General features: G+C 50.9%; 1 protein-coding gene across 1 annotated transcript in view; it reads right to left on the reverse strand.

Moving 5' to 3' along the window:
• Positions 1-22,996, reverse strand: part of IGFBP7 (insulin like growth factor binding protein 7) — a 27,083-nt gene extending 4,087 nt beyond the window's left edge. Inside the window, exons 1-2 of the mRNA XM_075929218.1 lie at positions 22,523-22,996; positions 1,024-1,133 (exon numbers count right to left, since the gene is read on the reverse strand). Of these exons, the coding sequence (XP_075785333.1) occupies positions 1,024-1,133; positions 22,523-22,922 (510 nt within the window). The 5' untranslated portion in view covers positions 22,923-22,996. The remainder of the gene's footprint in view (positions 1-1,023; positions 1,134-22,522) is intronic.
• Between the last annotated feature and the right edge of the window lie 8 nt (positions 22,997-23,004).

Raw genomic sequence — 23,004 nt, forward strand, 5'->3', positions numbered from 1 at the left:
CAAGGCCTCCTGGCCACCAGGAAATGTCTGTGGTTGGCCCTGCTATGTAGGGGACTCACTATTCTACCCATTTCCCACAAAGTATGTTTACTTGATTGTGAGTCAACGGTCTTGAGCCTGTGGGTTTGGGAAAACTTGGAAAGTGATGGAGCCTGCACAGCAGCACTCTTTATTTGCACCGTTACCCTTTGCTTGGAATTAACACCAAGGCTTCTCTTTAATCAAGGAGGCAGCAAAGCAGGAGAAGCAAAAGCAAATTATGGAATTGGCTCTGTTTTGGGCTTCGGGCTCCTACGCGGTCCCAGGCCCAGACTCCGATGGAGCTGCCGGACAATGCGGCTGAAAGTGACTGTGCACCCTCTTTGCTATGGACTACGGGTAAAACCAAACCCAGACAGCCCCCAGCACTATGAAACCACCCAGCAGAGGAGCAGCATCCACATTCTCCCCAAGGCTAACAAAAGAAAATAAAAATTAACTGCGGGTTACTCTGATCTGGGCATTCAAGGTCAGCATTTTCAAAGCCACAGGCATGCATGAGCTTCACAACAGATCCCTGGGAGACATTCTTTAGCCATTCTCAACACCAGTTTTTAATATGGCAGAGAATAATGGTGTTTCTCTTATCAGCATAGACACAAATACAAAAGAAAAAGTTTTGGTTCTGGGTTTTTTGGTTTTGTTTTTTGCATTGACCAGAGAAACTCACTGCAAACATTCTCTTCTGCTGGTGGGTTTGCTGTAGCTTTTGTCCTGCAATTCCTAACAGTCTTGGCTTCCCTTCTAAAGTGCTACAGTTTACAGATGGTGCTGGATTTGGTATCACATTTGGTATTTTTCTCCACAAATGGTACTGTCCTTCTTTCTAGACACCTTAAAAACAGTGCAGAGCTTTTCTTTATTATGGACTAGTTCTCTCTGCTCCTCTGCCACCTCCCCCAAGATGAAAGGAGCCTTGCACTACAGTGAGGAAGCATAGCCTAAACCATGCTACCTGTGAAAAACAGATCCCGTGCCACTGACCTTATTCCAAGTCAGCACTGGGGTTGGAACGCCCAGGACTTCGCAACTCATGTAAATCTTTGCTCCAGTGACATTCCAGATGTCCTTCGGGGGCGTCACAATAGAAGGCCCTGTGAAGAGAGAGATTTTTATAAACAGGTGACTACAACTGGATGTCTGATTCCCTGCCTCTTGTTTGTACCCTGTTACATTCCACAGTTTCAGTGCCATGGACTCTCTTCTACTGTTATAGCCACGTGTGGTAGCTCCACCAATTAGGGTTGCCCAACATGTCCCATTAGAAGACTCTGATTTCAGTTGCTTATGACTTTGTCAAATTTGAACTCCGGGTACTATGGCCAGCCGTGCGGCTTGTCTCTCTGGAAGAGCAAACGAAGCTTGTTATTCCTCTGGCAGAGCCGGGAGCAGGCTGGATGCTGCACAGCTCATGGCTTGGGAAAACGTAAGCCGGGGGCGTTGGGGTCTCCTTGCCAGGTGTCACCAAGGCTGGTGGAGATCCGTGCGCGGCCGGGAGGTAAGAAGCAGACGGCTGGAGTCAGAGTCTCTGGTCCAGGGCTGTGTATCACACAGCCGCTCAGATGCCGGCCGGGAGTTCCAGCCACACGAGAGACAGCACCAGCGCGTTTTAAGGCACCCAAGGTCACAGGACTGGGGGTGGGGGAAGGAGACTGTGACAGGCTGTGGCGGTGGAGATGGGAAGACAAGGGCTTTAGGGGAGGGGGAACAGAAAACTGGGCCTTGCAGTTAGTGCAGGGGTGGGGGGACTTGAACTGGCTGGGCAAGGAGCCTGGAACGAGGGGCCAGAGGTAGAGTGGGAGCCAGCAGGGGGTTCAATGGCTGCAAAACGTCCTAGATCGCTCTGCTCCCCCCATGCTCTTTGCAGGCGGTGCGTGTTCTCAGCTCTGCTGCCCTCCTGAGGCAAGTCACCACCTCACTCTCCACATCCCGACCACGGGAAGGAGGGTTCCCCACACCTCCGGTGTCCAGACGCTGCAGCCACTCACCCGCACTAGGCCACCAAGATACCACACACCACATCTCACCGTGACAGTGCAATGGAGAAACCATCCCACCAGCGCACTTCCGCCTGCTGCCTTTCTCCAGAGGCCAGCAAACGTGCAGCAGGCGCATGCGTGGACACGTGGGGCAGGGAGGGAACACAGGCTAGTGTGTGAGAGAGCAGGGCAGGGGGGTGGGGGGAGGGGAGGCAGGGCCAGCTTTCCACACGAGCTCAGCTCCCACCAGACAGTAACCCAAGCGGCCAGACTGTTCTCAGTGGGAGCTGCTGGGGCCTGGGCGTGTCATTTACGAGCGGAGACGGGAGCTGATACGGAGTCGTTTGGAGAATCTGGCCCTACATGCTGACCCTCAGCCGTGGCAGCGTATTAGGCACAGGCAGTATTCCGGGAAGGAGAAGAATGAACTCGTTTAATCTCCTTTGCGTGGGCCTGCCCTGCAACCCTGCTATTAAACTCTGGAAACAGAAAGCGAACCCCAAGTGAAAGCGTCTTTCTTTCCAGGCAAGGGAAGCTTTACAGGCTGTATCGTAGAGGTCGTCTGTCCCTCGTCCTCAGGAGACAGAGGCAGAGACATGCAATCCCCCCAAATCCGGACAAAGCATGTCTTGTAGGAACTGCCAGGCCAGCAGCTACCTCGTCTCTATCTCCCTCTCCATCAGCGACCGGAGGCTTCTGCGAAGAAGCCCTGCAGTGGACGGTTCTGGGCCAGCCTCTTTCCAAGGGACATGCCGACTGAGCTTCCTTGGCTGGAGCCTGGCTGATGTCCTGAAGCCAGAGGGTTGATAGCTTCTCTGTTCTTCATAGCCGCTGTTCTAACCCCGGATCCCCGTCTGACCCCGCTACACCTCTTAGCGTCTCTGCCGCTGTGCTGTTCGCCTGCCATGGCCAAAGTGCAGCAGATCTGGGACGAGCTCTTACAAAGTGCATTACCATTCCGCTCTTGGCCGCTTTGCCCTCGTTGCAGCTTTTGGGGGCAGTCCACAGCTGCAGCGCGGTGCCTGCTGGCAGCAATATTTCCTTGGAAGTTTGAGACCGTGTGTGCAACGGTTCTGCCCACCATACAGATCCCAGCCTCCGGGTAAATACCTCCCCTCCTGGCAACAAGTGGGTGCCAGAACTAAATCTAGGAGACAGTGCTGCCCATTTCTTGGAAGAATGACAATGGAGGAGAGAGACAGTAAGGCAGGGGTATGCCCCTGAGCTCCAGCCCCCCCGCTGCACCAGTCCTGCCAAGCACACACTCTTCTGGGAAGAAATCGCCCACTTGCCGCACCCAGGCCAGGCACAAGGAATTCATGCAGAAGAAAAGTTCTTGGGACTCCACTGCACCCTCGGCATCGCTCGGGAGGAGTCAGACGGCTCAGCAAGCGGATGCGAAGACACCTCCAGATGAAGAGCCTACCGCCTAGATTGTCATCCCTGCGCCGGGGGCCTCGGGAGACCTGCTGGATTCAGATCTCCCCATCCTGGGTCACAGGCTCCTGGGATTTGCTTCCATTACAGGATCTCCCACACAGCCTCCTGTCCTCCCCGCGGGGCTTTAGGAAGAGGCCAGCGCTGGTCCCCGACACTAATCAGAGCGCCGATGCACACCTGCGGCGCACACTGCACACGCCATACTGCACACTCAGCCTCCTGCCAGCCCACGGCTTCATGCTAAACATCAGGAAGAGTCCCTTGATCCTACTGATCATCGCGGCTACCCCTCTGATACTTGATCCTACGGATTATTTACCTGGACTTGGACTTAGGCACCTCACTGGTGAATACCTGCCTCCCGGCTCACCAGGTTCTTATATCTCATCTGCCTCCTGCACACAGGCACCAAGCCAACCATAGCTCGGAGCCTGCAGCTAGTGGCCTCCTTAGGTCATGCACAGCAGCCACCCCACATGCACGTGTCTCCAGCGCTCCTGCTGACAGGATGCACCGCTCCCAGAATGCAGGACAGATCAGGTACTTTACTTTCCAGCATGCTGGCCAGTTCCCGAGGACCTCTGCAAGGGCCTTCAGACCACTGTGGTTCTCACAACCTATGCCAGCTTGCTAGGTTGGGGAGCACTTCTGGGACCAGAATGATGTTGGGTACCTGGAGCCCCAAGGAGAGGAAATCCATCTCCTGGAGCGCCGAGTCACCAGGCTGGCTCTCAGGAGACTCCAGAGCTAACCACAGGCAATCAAGTCCTGGTCCACTCAGACAATACAGCCACGGCTGCATACATAAACAGCCAAGAAGGACTAAGTAGCATAGCGCCATATGAAGAAGCAATGGAGATATTGCGAGTGTGGTTTTCCTCACGCACTTGGCACTTGACACCCGCCCCATCCTCCCTTAACTCTCTGTGAGGAAAGCCTGATAACAACGCTTGGGCTGTGCTCCGAGCATCCAGGCTCAATTTCATCTCCTTGTTTTGCTCTACAAAGCAGTGCTGTGTTGCAAGTCGCACTTCAGACACACACAGCAGGAATGCACGAGGAGTCCTCTCCTTTGGCTGGCAAGCTTAGCTCTGAACTAGAGCGGGGAGAGGCTGTGACCCTTTGTCCTGACTTACTCGGCAGGGCCGGAGGCTGGGAAAGCAGAGCCCCCACGAGATGCACAAATACCCCGAGCAGACGCAGCTCTTCCACACAGATATCTCTTGGGCCTTTTGCTTGTCAGACCCTCACATCCAAGATGCCCCAAAATCAGGACTGGCTTAAAAATCGTCAGATTGAAAATGCAGCTCGAACCTCTCTGAAGTGGGACTCTCCGGTCCGGCGAGGTCCCGGGTCAGAGAGGGCTGGCGGCTGGGAGCCCTGCGGGCTAGCAGGGTGGGGGTGCTGGCATCGGGGATGCCCGGCGTGGCTGGGAGCCCAGCGTGTGGCAAGGGGCTGCCTGGTGGGGCCAGGAAGCTCAGTGGGGCCAGTGATGGGAAAAAGTGGCCAGGAACCCGTGACCAGGCCAGTGCTGGGGGTGGGAGGTGGTGGTAGCAGAGGGGTCAGAAATATCCTCTCACGGTCTGACACAATCCCTCCTCCTGGACCAGTCAGGTCCCCAGGGTGCTGGACCAGGGAGATCCACCCTGTAATAATACTGAACAAAAAGAAGTCAAAATGCTTTCTGATTTTTGAGTCCATTATGGGGAGCTGCTTGGCCCCAATATACGTGTGACCATCATGATTCAGCCCTCCAAGCATGGCCAGGAAAGCCAAAGGCCCCCTTGTCCGTCTATCGGAGGGGTCTCTAGCTGTCCTCCTGTCCTCTGGATCAGCAGCTGCCTCACTCATGACCCCTCCCACATACCAGCCCATCAGGCTCCGGCCCTGCAAAAGTGGAGCTTTACTCTTGCGAGTAGCCCGTCTCTTCAGCAGGGCCGCTCAGACGAGTAAGGTGACTCACCTTCTTACGTCTTGGCAGGCACAGGGAAGCGCCCTACCCTGGGGCGAGGTGAAACGTTAGATGAGAGGCGCAGCTCTTTTGTGCCTACAGACCATACCCCCTTCGCGTCAGAGCCGCACGCGGGTTTCAATAGCACTAGCACTGGGATTTTCACACTACCAAGCGGAGTTATTGGCCTGGGGGGTGGTGATGGGGAGTGGCTAGCCATAGCTCCAGTGAGGCCATCACTCTGGAAGGGAAACCAGGATGCCTGTAGCTCAGCTTCCCAGGCTTCTGAGTCTACCCTGTGTAAAAACAAACTAGCAGGTGGCAAAGATCAGTGGAGTAGCTATCTACTGCATCTCCACGCCAAAACAAAGCACTTCTAGGATGCTGTGGGGTCCAGCTTCCAACATCACAGGGAAAGCTCCTTGCACCACACCCTGTGAGAGAGTGTTTCCCAGGCTAACACCCAGTTAGATCACAGCAGCGTCTAGAGACCCCCACCGACACTGTGATAATCACGGTACAAACACATGGTACTGTGCTGAAACAAAGCCTACAGACATATCTCCACAGTTACAGTGATCGAGACACCGAAAAACACACCTTTCACGATCACACATGTTCATCACCACGTGTAATGCACCTCATCTAGTGCATCAGCTGCCCCCAAGAAACCAGGTGGATGAAAGCAGACAAGCACTGCCCTCTCAAAGGAATCCACACACAAACATCATAAAAGACAAAAACGCCATATCACCCATTGGCAAATACTTTTCACAAAACTGTCAGTCCGTATCTGACTGCTCAGTCCTTACCCTCAAAACCGGCACGACACTTTCAGAAGTGGCAGCTTGAATTCATACTGCTAGACACTAAAATCATGGACTCAGCAGAGACTCTGGTTTTATGACTCATTATAACAATCTGTAACCCACTAATCCTTCTTTGTCCTCTGACTGCAGACATCTTAATGGGCCACTTTTCCTTGAACTAGCTCTTGCAAGATATAACACCTTATGCTTAACAATCTGTTCTACTTTGTATTTAGCTGGAACACTACTTTCCCAGGTCCTCTCCAGTTTCTCCACATCTTTTCTGTGGGTTAACTAATATGGGCCGGTGTGAGCCTGAAAGCCTGTGTCTTTCACTGACCAAAGTTGGTACAATAAAAGGTATTATAGTATTTAACCCACATTACTTAATCCACAGGAAAGATGTGGAGAAACTGGAGCAGGTCCAGAGAAGAGCAACAAGAATGATTAAAGCTCTGGAAGACATGAGCTATGAGGGAAGACTGAAAGAACTGGGTTTGTTTAGTTTAGAAAAGAGAAGACAGAGGGAACATGACAGCAGCTTTCAAAGGTGTTACAAGGAGAAAGGAGAAAAACTGTTCTTAACTTCTGGGGACAGGACAAGAAGCAATGGGCATAAACTGCAGCAAGGGAAGTTGAGGCTGGACATTAGGAAAAACTTCCAGTCAGGCTGGTTAAGCACTGGAATAAATTGCCTAGGGAGGCTCTGGAATCTCCATCACGGGAGATGTATAAGAGCAGAAAGCTGGAAATTCTTGCCGTGTGATGGGTTTTGATTTTATTTTCATGTGGCTGTTTGCAGCCACACACGCCCAAAAATCTGTCCCTAAAAATAGCCTTTCCGTTTCCTTCTCAAGCTCCCAAGACGCCATTCTCACTTAGAAATGACTTTATATGGAGAAGCACAGTGTTCTGAAAATAGCACCCAACAGCCAGGCTTGTGTGCAACACCCTCAACTTGCTCCTTCCACAGACAGACGCAAGAAGGGAAACTGGCAACGTGGAACCGAGGCAGTTCAGAAAAGGGCTCCAAGTGTCTGAGGTACCCACGGTGCCATGTTCACCCTCAGAAGGGGCCCCAAGCCCGAGGCCCTGCTCCTCCTCCTCCTCCTCCCCCCAAGTTCCCACACGCCGCTCACCCTGGGAAAAGGGGTGGAGAGGAGCAAGAAGCAGCGGGAGTTGGGTGAGGTGGGAGAAGAGGAAGAAGAGGGTGAAGAGGAGAGGGGCAGAGAGGAGCAAGAAGCACAGGTGGAGTATAGGGGCCAGGGCTCTACTCTAAAGGTTAATGTGGCCCGACTCAGGGTACCCCCGCGCCGCAGCGTCCCTGGCACAACGGCCCCCAGGCGACCCCCGCGCTGCAGTGTCCTTAGAGCTACAGCTCCCAAGTGGAGGGGGACAGGCAGGATGCTCCCCAGCTGAGAGTTCACACATGCAGGCGGAAGGGAAGGGAAAAGCCGAGGCTCCCAGAATCTTGTGCTTAATGTAAAAGGGCTTTCCCACAATGGACACTAGCCCCCTCTTGCCCTCCCCACGCCACACCTCGTCGTCCTTCCATCTCCTCTTGCCAGCCCAGCCGCTCCTCAGGCCCAGCCAGGAGAGCTGTGACGCGGGTGCTTCAAGTTAAGCTGGGGCTCGGGCCTTGCTGGAGCAGTGGAGTTAAGCCTGTGCTTAGTGCTGCACTGCCTGAGGCCCTGAGAGGTCCAGCTGCAGGAATGGCTTGCTGGCATCGCTGCCCCTAGACAGGTCTGCCTGTGTGAGTCTGTGCTCTGAGCTCTGTGCGCGTGGGGAAGGGGCGTGAGGAGACGGGGCCCAGAGTCACCCCAAGCGTGTCTTGCCCTGCAATGTAATAAGCAGAAACGGGAACGCAAACGGCTGCGTCGAAAGATGGAAACATGCCGTGATGTTTTCCACCTCAAAGCACTTCATGCTCCAGACCACAAATCAAAGCCAAACCTCCCCTTATTGTTTTGTGTCATTAGCTTTCAGAGGAAGATTACAAGTCTGGCATCTTGTGTTGGAACTGATTAGAGCCCTTCGGGTTTGCTGTGACCCATGGATCTGTGTAGGAGAGCAATCAAATGATAGTCAGCAGCAGATGGACTTCCAAAAGCAAAGCAAACAAACAAAACAACCCACCAACTAATAAAATATGTTTGCAACAGCTAAACAAGAAGAAACACAAATGGCACCAACGTCTTGTTTCTGAAGAGTCAAAGCGACTGCAGCCCTTATACAAGTGATGAGAGGCAGGCCTAAACTTTAAACCCAGTTCTGAAACCCAGCAATGCACTCTGTGCACATACATTCCAACCTTATGGAGAAATTCACAGACGCCACCTGCACCTCCTCAGGGCTCACAACACCAGAAAGCAGGACGGAGGTGGCTCTCAGCCATGGTGCAAGCACTCTCTATGCAGGCAACGTTTGCCCTTTTGGAAGGTCTCACCACACCAATCTAGGGGAACCTTCTATTCCCACATTCCTGTCCTCTGCCGCACAAGATGCCAGTCAATGTGGGTGCAAAAGAACTGTGGCCTTGGAGAGGGTGCTGTGGGCAGTGGCCTCTGCCTGGCCCCAAGCTCTGGCCTGCATGCAGGGCATGAGGGGTGATGCTGCCCCACGATGCGGGTGTAGCTAGTGACTTGCAAATACATTTCTCAGGAAGCTGAAGGTTTGCAGATGAAGGCCAAGGCCTGTCCTTACACCTGTTGTACACTGTATGAACCGCCTGACAGAACAACACTTTGTCAGCAGCGAGATGACAATTTACTAGGCAACCCTCCTCTGGCTTTGCTAGCCCTTTTGTGAAAGAGGCCAAGGTCTGTAAAGAACTTGGGAGGCCTGTGATTTCAGGGCTGAAGGCGTGGAAGCGAGGGTGAGAGCTCAGCACCCTTATTCATGGTAAAATGAGTATGGTTTCCACAGTCCATCCTGATTAGCGTCTACTCTGTGAGCTATGATTAGGCAGGAGTCTCAGACGACCTTTTGCCCAGCAAAGGATTAGAGAGATTCTTGAACAGAGCACAGTCTTCCCAGGGGCAGCGAGAACTCGCTCTGGGGGGATTAGCTGAAGTAAACTAGAGTTGTTTTTCATTCTATAATAAGAGTTTTATTATCCCAGATACTGAGAAAAAATGTCACAAATAACACACGGCATCTTGTTAGTCGAGGTGACTAGATGGACCATAAGCACTCTGCACACATTAAAGAATGGCCATTTCTCTGGTCTCTCGGAGCCACACCGGCCAGTGAACTAGAAACACCCCAAACTCTGAACAGCCAAGTAATATATTAAGCAGCTCCTCTAATGAGATTTTTAGCAAAGTAAGCCTAAAAACCATATGTGTACCAAATGTCAGTGAACCAAAACACTGCAAAAATAACTGAATGCCTTTAAGGTAAAACATTTTTTTTTATAAACAGTAGAAAAACACAAAGCAGTAGACCAGCAAATGTGTATCTGCATGATTTCAGCACTTTAAACAATGTTTGGATCAAAGTCATAATCCATTCAAGGTCTACAAACTAGGGAATAACAGAGATAGGAGACATTTCAAGGATATTTGATAGAACACGACAGCCCACACTGCATGATATTAAACCAGAGCTCTGAGCTGTTACCAAAGTAATACAACAACATGTGCTTGAAAATGTTATGAAGAAAAATAATTACTCCATCTATCCAGGAGACAATGAATGAAAATGTAAATCAAATCAAATCAGAATAATGCTTCTCTGTGGAAAAATGGATTTCAGCCCTTGTGTGTCCAGCCAGCATTGGAGTTTGGATTCTACATGCAAGTATTTATATAAAAAAAATAACAATCGCAGGTAGGCATGGAAGAGTAAATAGCAAAACTATGAAACAGACAACAGGGGATGAGGAGGGGATCTTCTGAGAACTGGTGGAGAGCAGTAAATTTAGGCACTTCCGCATTCCTCCTTTGAAATGCAAATGCTTATTGGATAGTCGACTAGTCCTTAACATCCTTACGAGGGATGTCAGTGGTTAACCAGTAAGCATCATCCTGACCAGGTAATGCTTTCCGATTACCAGTTAACCGCTGACCTGGCCGGGCTGACCTCCCCATCTGTGGCAGGCCCTGCTTGGCCAGAGCAGCCCCCACCCAGGATAAGGGACCTGCTATGCTGTGAGTAGGGGCACTCCAACCCGGCTGAGCTGGAGTGGCTTCCTGCCTTCCCCCGTTTAAGCAGTTTACTGGTTAAATGTAACAGTGAACCGATTAGATGGGATTTTACATTCCTACCATCAACCCTGTTCTGTCTCATACGTTTATTCCACAACAGCCTGAGAGCAACTGTCCAGTTTGATGTGTCAGCATCAGACAGTTCTGAGATGAAGAGAGGAGCGAAGCAAGGATGTATTCCTGCCTCTAAATGATGGACCGCATCTCCACACATCGGATGGGAAACTCTTCAAGCGGTCATGACTTAAGTCAAAGACTAAATCAAAAGTTGCTATCAAGGCACTTCTTTTTGCTGCTGCTGCCCTCGTCGCCCCTAATGAAGATCTGTGAGAACTCATGGACCGCCACCTTTCACGTGCCTCTGAGGCATTTGCTCTCACCATCAGCATTACGAAAATGATTGTATTAGGATAGAAGGTTCCACAAGATCCTTCAGTCACCTTAAATGCAAACCAATTAGCAGGACCCCAAAAGTTCAGCTATTTAGGTTTTACGGTTGCCACAAACCTCTCCCTTCATTTGGAAAGGCTGCCACCACCTTCAACAGAATTAAAAGAGCATGCAATAACTCAAAGCTTGCCATCAAGACCAAAATGCTAGTCTAGTAAGTTTGGAAACTCTCGCGTATGGTGGGAAACATGGACGACTTACACTTATTAGGAGAACAGGCTAAGCACTTTCCACCTACGCTGCTTATGCCACCAACTCAACACCGAGTAGTCCATGGCGGTACTATAATTATTAGTATGTGTATGGCAATAGTGTGTAGGAGCCCCCGTCATGAACGAGGGCCCAACTGTGCCAGGTGCTGTACAGACACAGAACAAACTGACAGTCCCAGCCTCACAGAGATGACAGTCTCCACCTTTGCTCCAACACCTCAGAGCTCTCACTAATAGCCACAGGAGAGGTGAGCACAGAGAGGTAGAATATTTTCTCATGCCCCTTCTAAATAGTTTTTGAAAAGTTAAAGATTTGAGACTGTGAGGCACTAGGCTTTGAGACATTCAAGTCTCATATCCCCCATACACCCAGGATTCTTTATTTTTAGTTAGGAGGTGAAAAAGAGCAGTCCTAAAATGGGAAAAATGCTGTATTTTTATCTTCTAGATATGGGAAAAATAACTAAAATATTTTTTTTAAACTGAAAGAACATGCGTCTGGCATGAGAACATCTTGCAAGATTCAGTCCAAGAAGAACAAATCCCTCTAGAGTTTTAAAGATTCATCAACACTGGAATTTAGCAGAGACATGCCAAGAGAACACTAGCAGGTGCTACCCTGATAAACAGAAGCCCACATTCCCCACGGACCTTACCTAGGAATCTCAACTTGTGCTTTGCACAGGTGCTGGTTAAAAAAAACCAAAAACTGCAAAAACCCTTGGCACAGTGTTGTCTGTGGCTATACTCTGATGGAATGCACCCACAAGTATATATTTATTGTTGCTCTTATTTATCTTTGAACTCACCCCTGGGAACATGAAAAGTTTGCCTTTATTTTCATTCCAGAGTTAGTGGTAAGAAATGTGGAGGTGAAGCACACAATGCCAGCCAAAAGGCGGACTGCAGCACATTGGCTAGGAATTTAAGGGAGTATCAGCCCCATGGTACACAGTTTATCTGGACATTAGCCAGTGAGCCAAGATCCTTCACTAACAGCACATCCAATTATTATTCATTAAGGGCTGCTGTCAGCTCAGCACTGAACAAACAAACAGGAGTGAGACCAGCCTGCTTGCAGGACTATGAACTAGAGCAGAGAGTCCATACATCTGTGTGTTCTGTGGGCTGCATCTACACAACGTGCGTACTACCTGTGTGGCCTGAGGCTGTCACATGGTCCACAACTGGGTGGTGACTGGGGTGCAAGAGGGCTGCAAGCTGAGAACCACAGGTTCCCCGTTTGCATTCTCTACTTCTTCTGCTACATGCTCTCCTTCCTTCTGCCCGTGCTCCCTGCAGAATCTCTCACGTTGCTCCTTCTCACCTCGCTCATCCCATCTCTCTCCACCTCGTTTACCTCCATCAACCCGCACACCAAATCTACTAGTTAAAACCCACTAGGAACAGTAGGGAGGCCAGATGCCGGGGAGCTGCGCCACACCCTCCTCGAAGTGCTGAGAGAGAGGATGGCTTGAGACGGCTGGTAAATCCCAAGCCACCCTGCCCATTGCCTGGAACTGCTGGGAGAATATGGAGAAGTGAGGCAGGCAGCTCCGAAGGGGTAACAGCTGAATCAGGCAACAAAGGAAGCCTCGGTGCCGAGGGAAAGAGTTGTGCCGGGCCGTGGAGGAGAGGGTGGCTGTGAATGACTGGCTTCCCGCCAAACAGAGATGCTCCTCTATTCCTGGGAGGACTCCCAAAGATCTGCATTGGTCTCTTCCTCCTGTGAGACCCCGTACTGCAGAAACCTCCCCCTTCTGGCTTGCTATGCCAGTCCAGTCCTGGCGCAGATAAGAATGATTAGCTTTGCTCAGAGCAAAAAGAATCAGTGCGGAGGACTGTATCTGTGCCCTGGGTAGCAGTTGTGTGTGGACACACAGCATGTCACAAGCCTGCTAGGGCTCTGCAGCACCCAGATTTCCCGCACAGGCATGCCTTGAGGATGCCCAGAGCCCAGAGCACGACCACTTTTACTGCAGAGGCAGGACATGCTCTTCCGCAGCTCCCTGGCCTAACAGCAGAGCAGAGTGTTTCTTTTAGCTCAGATCGTAGGCTGCTTTTCTGCTGCCCACGTCCTACTTGATTTTAATCCTCACACGACAAGACCTCTGTTCTCCTGCCAGCCACATCAGCATCAAGCTCCATGTGGGACGGAAACAGCTATTCAGCTGCACTATTGAACTGCGTCCCCTTCCCTGGCCCTGCATATTTCCCCTTCGAGAAGGAAAACAAATGTGACCTCTCTGTGTAAATATTTACAAGAAGTGATTAAAATGCAATGGCTGTGAAGTAGCTTTCTTCATTAGTCGATCCTTCTTCGGTGTGCAGTTCCTGAGCTGACTCCTGCAAGGTGCTGTGCCTCTGCGGTCAGGGGCTGAGCGCTGGGAACGGAGGCAGGAAATAACCTCAGTGGGGGCAGAAGGAACGTTGCAGCCTCAGGCACTACTGTCCATTTCAGAAGAAATTCGTGGAGAGACTGTAGAATGCCCCCTGTTCTGGAAGCACAGGTGCACCGGGGCAAGCCAGCAAGGGTGGAATGCAGGACTTATTAAAGGGCTTAGACGGGGCGCAAGGACATTGAGTTAGCACTGTACACGGGGGTGATTATTTGTGGTTTTCATTAGTCCAACAGCATAGGAATTGGAGAAGTGAATTTATCAAGTGTAGTGGCAGGATGCTCTAGTTCTGGTTCTCATTATGAGCAAGTTTTCTGAAACTGAAGCACTCACATTCTGAATACAACTACTGTGCTTTGAGCCAAAAAGGGCACATTGCTTGATAAAACTGTTTTGAAGGATGACGGGAGCAGAGGACCCAAAGGATTACATAGTTCTAGCCGGGTGTTGGCAAGCATAAATTGGTAAAAAGTCTCCCTGCAACCAAATGAACCTCTGAGACTGTATCCTTTTTATCTTTCTCCATAGCATTCACAGTTTACTAGAAAGCCGCACAGGTTCATTAATGGCAAACCAGCATGTTTCTTCTGACAACTGAAAAGAGTTGGCATGTGTTGCTGTAGGTTTATTTAAAACGTCAGGATTTAGTTTTATTAGCTTTCCTGAGCTGTATTTGGGACAAAGAATTTTAACGACAATGAAAGGCATACAATGGAAAACATGCCTTCCCTTCCCCGCGTAAGTCCCAAACGCCCACTTTATTCCCATCGCAGTCTCATTACCCCCACCAGGCCAGAATAGCAGAAATGCTCAGCCCCCGTAACAAGGGTCAGAAGAAGTCAGCTCAGCTCCCACCTCTCCTCAAGGAGTCCCTCTGGGAAACTGGCCCGTAGTGTCAGGGTCAGTGAATGTGGTGCAGACTGGGGCGACCCCCAACTCAACTCCCTACACAGCCTGAAGGGTGTGCGTGGTCCCGCTGACTTTAAGGCCGTGGCCTTCCCGGAGCAATTATTTACAGGTGGCTAGTGATGGCCAGTCCCCCGTTCAGTGAAACAGCCAACGGAAGAGCTGTCATGGTCTCTGATGGCAACAGGAGCAGGGCCCACCTTCTGACAGCGAGCCGTATGCATCAGGCGGGCACCTGCGTGAGCACTGCTGGCATGGTGCCATCCAGTGCGGAGTGAAAACAGCTTCATGAGAGAAGCCATGAAAAGGAGCGAAAGCTCTTAGTGTCTTCGGACTGTCAATTAGCTGGGAGCTGGCCTTTGCTCTCAGTCTTTCGGCGTGATATTCCAGCCTGAGTCCGGAATGCCTGACCCCACGTGCACTGGTAAGGAGGAATTACTGCTGCCCGCCTAGGTAATGTGATTTCAAATCATGGCGCAGGCTGAGCATTTATTTTGTCCCAAAATGTGCTCATGGCTGGGGAAGACTAACCCTAGCCAGCGGTATGAGAGTATATTCCTATAGTTAACATCAGGACTCAGGAGCAGCAACTAGGGCATGGTGCTGCACCTATTCAAATAAACACCACCACTCTGATGCAACCGGGCCCTTCATGGGATCACGTTTGCACTACACGCCATCACAGTGTCATTCTAGGGCTGCGAGCACACGCAGGCCGGAATAGTGGGGGAACGAAAGAAGCACGGAGTGGAGGAGAGACACCGCACAGGGACACGAACCCTCACACTATCGACTGCCAGATGTCCCAGAGTGCAGCAGTGACGGCGCACACAGCCCAGCGGTCCCATTCAGCCAGGCAGCCAAGCACTCTGAGGCCTGGCACACAAAGCAGTCCTCTGACAAAGCAAGAGCGGAGCTGAATCCTGGAGGGCTAGGCTGGTGGGTGGTTTGAGAGTCTCCGTGTCTACACTGCACAGAGTACCAGAGGTATCCCGAAATAGCTACCCTGCGCCTACACAAGCCACCCGTTACTGTGAAATATTTTCTGAAATAACGAGTGCGCTATTTTGCAATTTAGGGCTATGTGGACGCGCCAGATTTCAAATGAAGCTCTTTTGAAATAGATTTGAAATACGATATGAAATTTGCGGCGTGCACATTGCGTCTCTTATTTCGAGTTTAGGGAGCTGCGTAGACGCGCCCTGTGCAAATGGCGACTCGCCAGGCCAAGAGAAGCACTAGCACCTGCCGGGGTTCTGTCACAGTGCTGCTATCAATATCCTTGAGCGGGCTGGGCTGCCCTGCGGAGAGGGGAATCCCAGCGCAATAGGAAGGGCCAGGCTCCAGGGGCTGGGGAGCAAAGCTCTCCCAGGCTGCAAAGCGCCAGAAGGCCCTGGTCCTCCAAACTTCCCCCAAAAGAGGAAACCGAGGCAGTGAACCTCTGTTTACTTAATTTTGTCCCACACTCGCCTGCTTTATCCCAGGAGCACACGGTACTGCACAGGCTGACTCAGGGCCCACTCTGTCTCTGCAGTGGCTCAGCACAGTCCCAGTGGGGGCGATTTCCATTCTTGTTCCTCACAAACATTAAAAGCAGGACATTTCAGTCTCTCCGGATATCAATTTTCTACACAACTTGGCTACTTGAGCACAAAATATAGCTCATCAGACAACCGCTGGACACTCCTGTACTCGAGATTTCACATTACAGGGCTTTAGAAAACAAGCAAGACAGAGACACAGCCCCAGGACAAGGTCAGGGAAAATTACACCAACTAAAGTGTTGCCTCTTGCTTTTTGTTGTCCAAGAAGTAAGAAATGTCAAAGTCCTTCCTACTTGTCGGAGGGTCTCTCACTGTAAGCAAAAGCTGCCGTTACAGCTGCAATCCCCACAACGCTCTTGCATATGGAAAGCTCCGGGGGCATATATTTTGTCAGCTTTGTAAACTAGCATGTTAATGAACTTGTATTCCCTTCGAAAGAAATCCGCAGTGCACGTATGGGCATCTTAACAAGTATTTTGCATGTTAAAATTGTATATAACCCTCTCTATAATAAGCTCTTTGTTTCCAGGCTGTATTTCCAGGTATGAAAATAATCTCTTGTGAAATCCAGCATAAGTATTCAAGTGGCATTGCTCATGCACTTCAAGCACCGAATAGTCTGATAAAGATCTCTCTCACACACACACAATTCAACCATGTAGCAAAAACAGAAGTGCATCTGTGAAACTTTCTTCTGCTGCCGTTCTAAGGGCACTCACCATCTTCACAGAGCAGGAGTATTCGAGGCAAAGATGCAAGAAATTCAAACAGCATTTGCTTGGACATGCGTGGGGAAATGAATCTTCTTATCATGCTTGTGCTATTTTGCGTAAAGGCTGACCCTGCACCAACCAGTTCGGCAGGCAGAGGGGAACACAGATCGTTTAAATGCCCCCTGGAAAGTACAAAATGTAAAACCCTGTTAAAAAAAAGAGGGGGTCCCAAATCCTGCTCCTATGAGAACACATGACTAGTTCCTGCTCCCCCAGTGCAGGCAGAAAACTGGGCGGGGTGTGGGAGCAGAGTAGATGAGGGTGAGCCTCATCATCTTGGAGGCTAAGTTTTGGTGCACGTTGGGCATTTTATTTAAATCTATTGGCCCTGCCCATTGGCAGGGGTAACAGGAGACAGGCACCCGAGTGAGTACTGCTGCCATGTGCTCTGGTCGAGTCTCTTCCTCTCTCACACACATTAAAACTCTTTCTTCTCACGACAGAGATTTCCCCAGCCTACATCTTCACCCTTGCCTTCCCTGCCCTGCAGTGTACACTTCCTCCTCTAATGTCCCAATTTAAAAAGGGCAAGTAGATTTAAACAAAGTAGGAAAAAATAAAAAATAAAATCAAGCAACATCCACTGTTGTAAACATGTTTTTTTTGGATTGCTGCGCTCTGAGATTTCCAAGAAGTATTCACTTGCTGACAGCTTCCAGAAATATGTAGCATGACTACAATGTTTCAGTGAATGAACAGAACAAGCAGAGCAAGAAGATACAATAGTGTTCAGTCTTCCATAATGAAGATGTCTGAACTTTTCCACCACTCCTTCCTGTGGAAAATAAACCCAGCAACAAGTTCCCCAAAGTGTTAAGAAGTCGCCATACAAATATTTTACCATAAAGGGAGTTTGTCTGGCCTCATTCCTTAGCTGCACAGGGTCTCCCACCCAGTGTTACTAGTAGGGTAGGGGTGAACCCCCTCCACTGGCATTTTGCCCTTCCGTGACCCCCATCACCATTATATCTGGTCTTCCCTCTGTCGTTTGAAAAAGAATCAGTGAGAGCGAGGGAGAGAGAGAGAGAACGCGAAGACTCTACATCTCCTTTCTTCAGAGAAATGGGAACAGTGATGGGTGCTCTTTTCTACAGGCTTATCTACAGGACAGGACACACCTCTCTGTTGTTCCTCTGATCTCATAGATTTATAGAACACTAGAACTGGAAGGAACCTTGAGAGGGCATCACGTCCAGTCCCCTGCACTCATGGCAGGACCCAGCACCATCTAGAGCAGTGGTCTCCAACCTTTTACACCCAAGATCACTTTTTAAATGTCAGGACAAGCCAAGATCTACCCCGCTCCTTCCCCAAGACCCCGCCCCTTCCTTGAGGCCCCACCCTCTCTGTTCCCCTTCTCTCCATCACTTGCTATCCCCAGCCTTTAGACGCTCTCAGGGTACGGCTACACTGCCACCTTTTTTCGATCCTTCTGTTGGAAGAAATTTTTCCGACAGATATTATGTCAATGGAGGCCATACAAGTTCTTTAGCTGGAATGTTTTCTCAAACTCCCTGACTATGAGAACCTCATCAGAGCCACCATATGTAAAGCTCTTTGTGCCTTAGAATTTGTTGTTTAAGATCCCGAGTGAGTGCAGGAGGATGTAAACAGTTTACAAATGAGCACAATCATCTGCTGCAACTGCCTGATAAAACTCAACATCATCTTCCGAGCAAGTCCATTCCCATACACCAACTTAACAGCAGCCAGTTTTTCTGGAACTGCCACAGCCAATTTCAATGCTGCCCCATGGCTCCTTTGTATCCACAGAGCAGCCACACAGGCACCATGTCAACTCCCCCAGCAAAGGCTCCACACGGCATTGCATGAAGAATAGCTCAGTGCCTCCATACACAGAAGGCTGACACACAGTCAAGAGCAGGAGGGAGCACAGCCAAAGTGTGCTCAGTAATTCTGGAAACTGCATCAGGGTAGGTAGGGTCATCCTGAGTCACACATACAGCCCCAGTACACGTGGTACACTCTGCAGTCCTTGTGCTGTTCCTCAGCATGGCACAGGGAGGAATTTTCCCCATATCGGGGGATCACTTGCTAGCTCCACCCCAACTCCCGCTCTGCACTACAGCCACCCACCCACTCCCAAAGGACAAATACACCTCCTCCCCATCGCTGTTGGAGGTGACTGTTTAGCAGCGTCCATCAGGCCTTGTGAAAGGCCTGATGGACAGTGAAAGTGTGCCCCGGGAGAGAGATGGCTTAAGGTTTTGTTCTGATGTGTCTTGTGAGACTGTAAATTCTTCAAGGAAAGGGATCTAAACTTTATATGCATAAAGCACCACATACAGTGCTGGATAGGTAATAGATAGAGTATACAGCAGAAACGTAAGGTGCTTGTGCTTTCTCTTAGTTTCAGAAGCTCCAGAAAACACATCCTGTTTCACAAGATGTACTTGATTGGGAATATGGGAAACTAGAAGAGGAAGAGAAGGAGGAGGAGGAAAACCCTAATACACTTTGGTTATGAAAACATCCTTCCAGCAAAATGGGATTTGCGTTTCTGTTCCGTCCTTGAGATGTATCTTTATAGTATTGCCGCTCCGTTCCTCCCAATCGAAAACACTCCACATGTTGTGGAACCTGAGGGCTGTGTACAAGCTAGGATTCCTATCAATCTATCAATTGTACTACTGCAGAGGTTGAGGGGTTTTTTCCTTTGGTGCAGGGGCAGCATTTTCTCAAAACAAAAGCTCAAAACATAAGTACAGCACTGTGATTTGGAACACTGGAAAAGGAAGGAGGATATTTAGAATTGGAACATGCTTCCAGTGGCTAGTGGGAAAGCCACCTTATTAATTACGCAGGGCTTTAGTTTCTACAGCTGTTCTTAAGGCCTCTCAAAGCAAACAATAATTTTAATTAAGTTAACCCATTTGTTTAAGCTTTGATTCAAACAAGTTGAGACAGACCTTTTGTAGTTCTTACAGCTTTCTACAGCACCTGTATCTATATAGCTTGGGTACTTGGAAAGCCCCTGTGAAGGAAAGTCCCAGCTTTTGTGAAATCTGGTATAGGAACGTCAGAGTCAAGGAAGCACATGGTGGTGGGTGGTCAGAGAATTCACACCGGGCATGAAAAGCCATGTTGCCCAACAGAAAACGGCTCATGAAAAGCCCTGGTGGCTTCATTTCTGAAGCTGTATGTGACATGGCAAACTTTCCCCCTTGTTTGTCACTCCCTATTCTGGAGATTCCACATGTCTCCTAAAAACCCACTTAAGGTCGTCTGAGGTCCATTTTGCTTTTTAATTAGTGTCGCAATGAAATAGACCCCCAATGAACCAGATTTTCACACCTTGGGTGTGATTTAAAAAAAATGTACACCAATAGGTGCTCGACACTTTGAAAATAAAAGTGGAATGCCCCAAAATTTGAGTACTCAAAATTACTGGCCATATTTTTAAAATGTTGGCTTCAACACACGTGAAAATGTTTTACTCTCTCATTAACAAGTTACATGGCTAACATTTTATGCATTCACTTGGGAATATGCCTCAAATCACTGATATACAATCAGATCCAAGGTCTATTGACATACACCAACTTCAATGGACTTCGGATAAAATGCATAAGGCTTGCTAATATCAACTGCATTTACAATGCTACAATGGGTTCTTAAATTCTGTGGAATATGACTGTTTCAAACTGCAACTATCTTTTGGCTCTTGCTATATGTAACTATGATTCCAGGATGACTTTCCCTTTTTAAATTGTGCATACTGAAGTGCTCAACACACAATTTATTTTCATAAAATTACCAAGAGAAATTAGACAACATCCACAGAGTACATAATTCATACTATAACATGATTGTTTCAATTTTCTCTGCTGATCTTTGGATTTTGATTGGGATCATTAAATCCTTGATATATGATCAACATCAGGTTTCTTAAGCAAGCTGACTAAATAAAACCCTTCTGAAACATGTATCAGCAACATTAGCATATGTTCTGCAGTTGATACTATATTACCCAGTAGAAAACATAACACATTTAAAAGAAATAAATTTCCTTGAAAGGGGGTTTATTACTTTAGCTTTTTTTCTCTATGCTTGTAACTAAACTATGAATGATCTGATATTAGCTTTCCTCTTAAAATTATAGCTCAGAAAAATGCTACTTGTGGTCAGAGAAGCCAACAGCTCCTGTGCACCCCCAGGCAAGGTGTGGGAGACCTAACTCCATGCCCTGGAAGGGGCGGGGCCAGTCCTCCATACTACCCGGCCTGCGGCACTGAGCCCCCCTGCCCCGACCTTCAGAGCCATGTGGAGCCGTACTCCAGCAGCAATTTAAAGGGCCCAATTCTCTAGCTGCCACTGCTGCAGCTGTAGTGGTAGCCAGGAGCCCCGGGCCCCTCTGAATCACCGAGTCCTGGGAGAACTGCCCCCGTTGGGCCCCCCACCATTGGCAGACCTGCATGTGTTGTTTGTTTACTTGACTTACTTTGATTATTTGTGTTCTTGAGATTTTTAGAGATGCTGCTGGTAAGCTGAGCACTAAATCATCTCGTTTATATTTACAGTTAGTTGGATAGAAGGACCAAGAGGAGGTGAGCTAGTTAAATAACTGCAACGTTGTCCTCCCACGTGCACCCCGCGCCACATGCTGCCAGTCAGGATAGCTTTAGAACTACAGGTTAGGAAGCAGACAATCAAGTTATTAGATTCCATAATGTACATTAACAAAAGAGATCGAAGGCCTTGGTCTTATCTGAATTTGTGGACTGAGAACAGATGTAAGCTACCAGGAAAGAAACAACAACAAGACCCAGACCCAGACATCAGTCCCAGGCCCACCCCGTGACCCTATGAAATTCAGCACAACACGACACAACATTCCTGCTACCCCCATGGCCCTACACAGAGCCCTCTGTCCCCAGACAACTCCACAGTGAACCTCCTGCCCCAGCAGAGTGCTGCCCCTTCACCCTCTGCCCCAGGCACCTCAGCTCCTAGTGACTCTGCAGAAAATCGCCTGCCCCTACCTTGCCGGGAACCGCACAGCATCCTGCCCCTGCCAGGCCGCATCCTAATGTCGCCATGACCCCACCAAGCGCCCCCAACCTCACCCTCACTCTGCTGAGAGCCTCCTGCCCCAGCCCAGCAACCTCTGCCCTGGCCATGACCCCACCTGGGCACCTGACCTTGCTGTGACCGTACCTGGGCACCCGGCCTCCCCGTGACCTCACCTGGGCACCCGACCTTGCTATGACCCCACCTGGGCACCCGGCCTCCCCGTGACCTCACCTGGGCACCCGACCTGGCTATGACCCCACCTGGGCACCTGACCTCGCCGTGACCCCACCTGGGCACCTGACCTCGCTATGACCCCACCTGGGAACCCTACCTCCCCGTAACCCCACCTGGGCACCTGACCCCACCTCCCCGTGACCCCACCTGGGCACCCGACCTGGCTATGACCCCACCTGGGCACCTGACCTCCCCGTGACCTCACCTGGGCACCCGACCTGGCTATGACCCCACCTGGGCACCTGACCTCCCCGTAACCCCACCTGGGCACCTGACCCCACCTCCCCGTGACCCCACCTGGGCACCCGACCTTGCTATGACCCCACCTGGGCACCCGGCCTCCCCGTGACCTCACCTGGGCACCCGACCTGGCTATGACCCCACCTGGGCACCTGACCTCCCCGTAACCCCACCTGGGCACCTGACCCCACCTCCCCGTGACCCCACCTGGGCACCTGACCTTGCTGTGACTGTACCTGGGCACCCGACCTTGCTATGACCCCACCTCCCCGTGACCCCCCCGTTCCCGGTGCCCCCCCGGTACCTTGCTCGCACGCCCCCTTGCGGCGCTGGCTGGGCCCGGGCTGGCCGCGGCGCTGGGCGCTGCGGGCGGCGTCGCGCAGGCGGCAGGCGCTGGGGTAGGTGCGCCCGTCGCTGCCGCACACCGGGTAGCGGCTCTTGCAGGCGCACAGGGCGGGCCGGCCGGGCCGCGGGGGGGCGCACTCCAGCCCCGCGCCGCAGCGCGCGCCCGCCCCGCACGCCTCGCCCTCGCCGCGCGCGCAGCGCCAGCAGCAGCCGCAGGCATCCCGCGCGCGCCCCAGCGCGCAGCCCCGCGCCGGCAGCGCCGCGCACCGCGCCGGCAGGCAGGGCCCGCACGTGGCGCCCGGCTCCGCGCCCGCCCGCAGCAGCGGCAGCAGCAGCCCCGCGCCCAGCAGCCGCAGCATGGCGCGGCCGGAGCGGACTGCGCCCCCGCCCCGCCTCCTGCGCCTCCCGCGGGGGCTGGCTCCCACCGCGCCTTCCCGCCCC

This window comes from Pelodiscus sinensis, chromosome 5, assembly GCF_049634645.1.
Source record: "Pelodiscus sinensis isolate JC-2024 chromosome 5, ASM4963464v1, whole genome shotgun sequence".
NCBI lineage: Eukaryota > Metazoa > Chordata > Testudines > Trionychidae > Pelodiscus > Pelodiscus sinensis.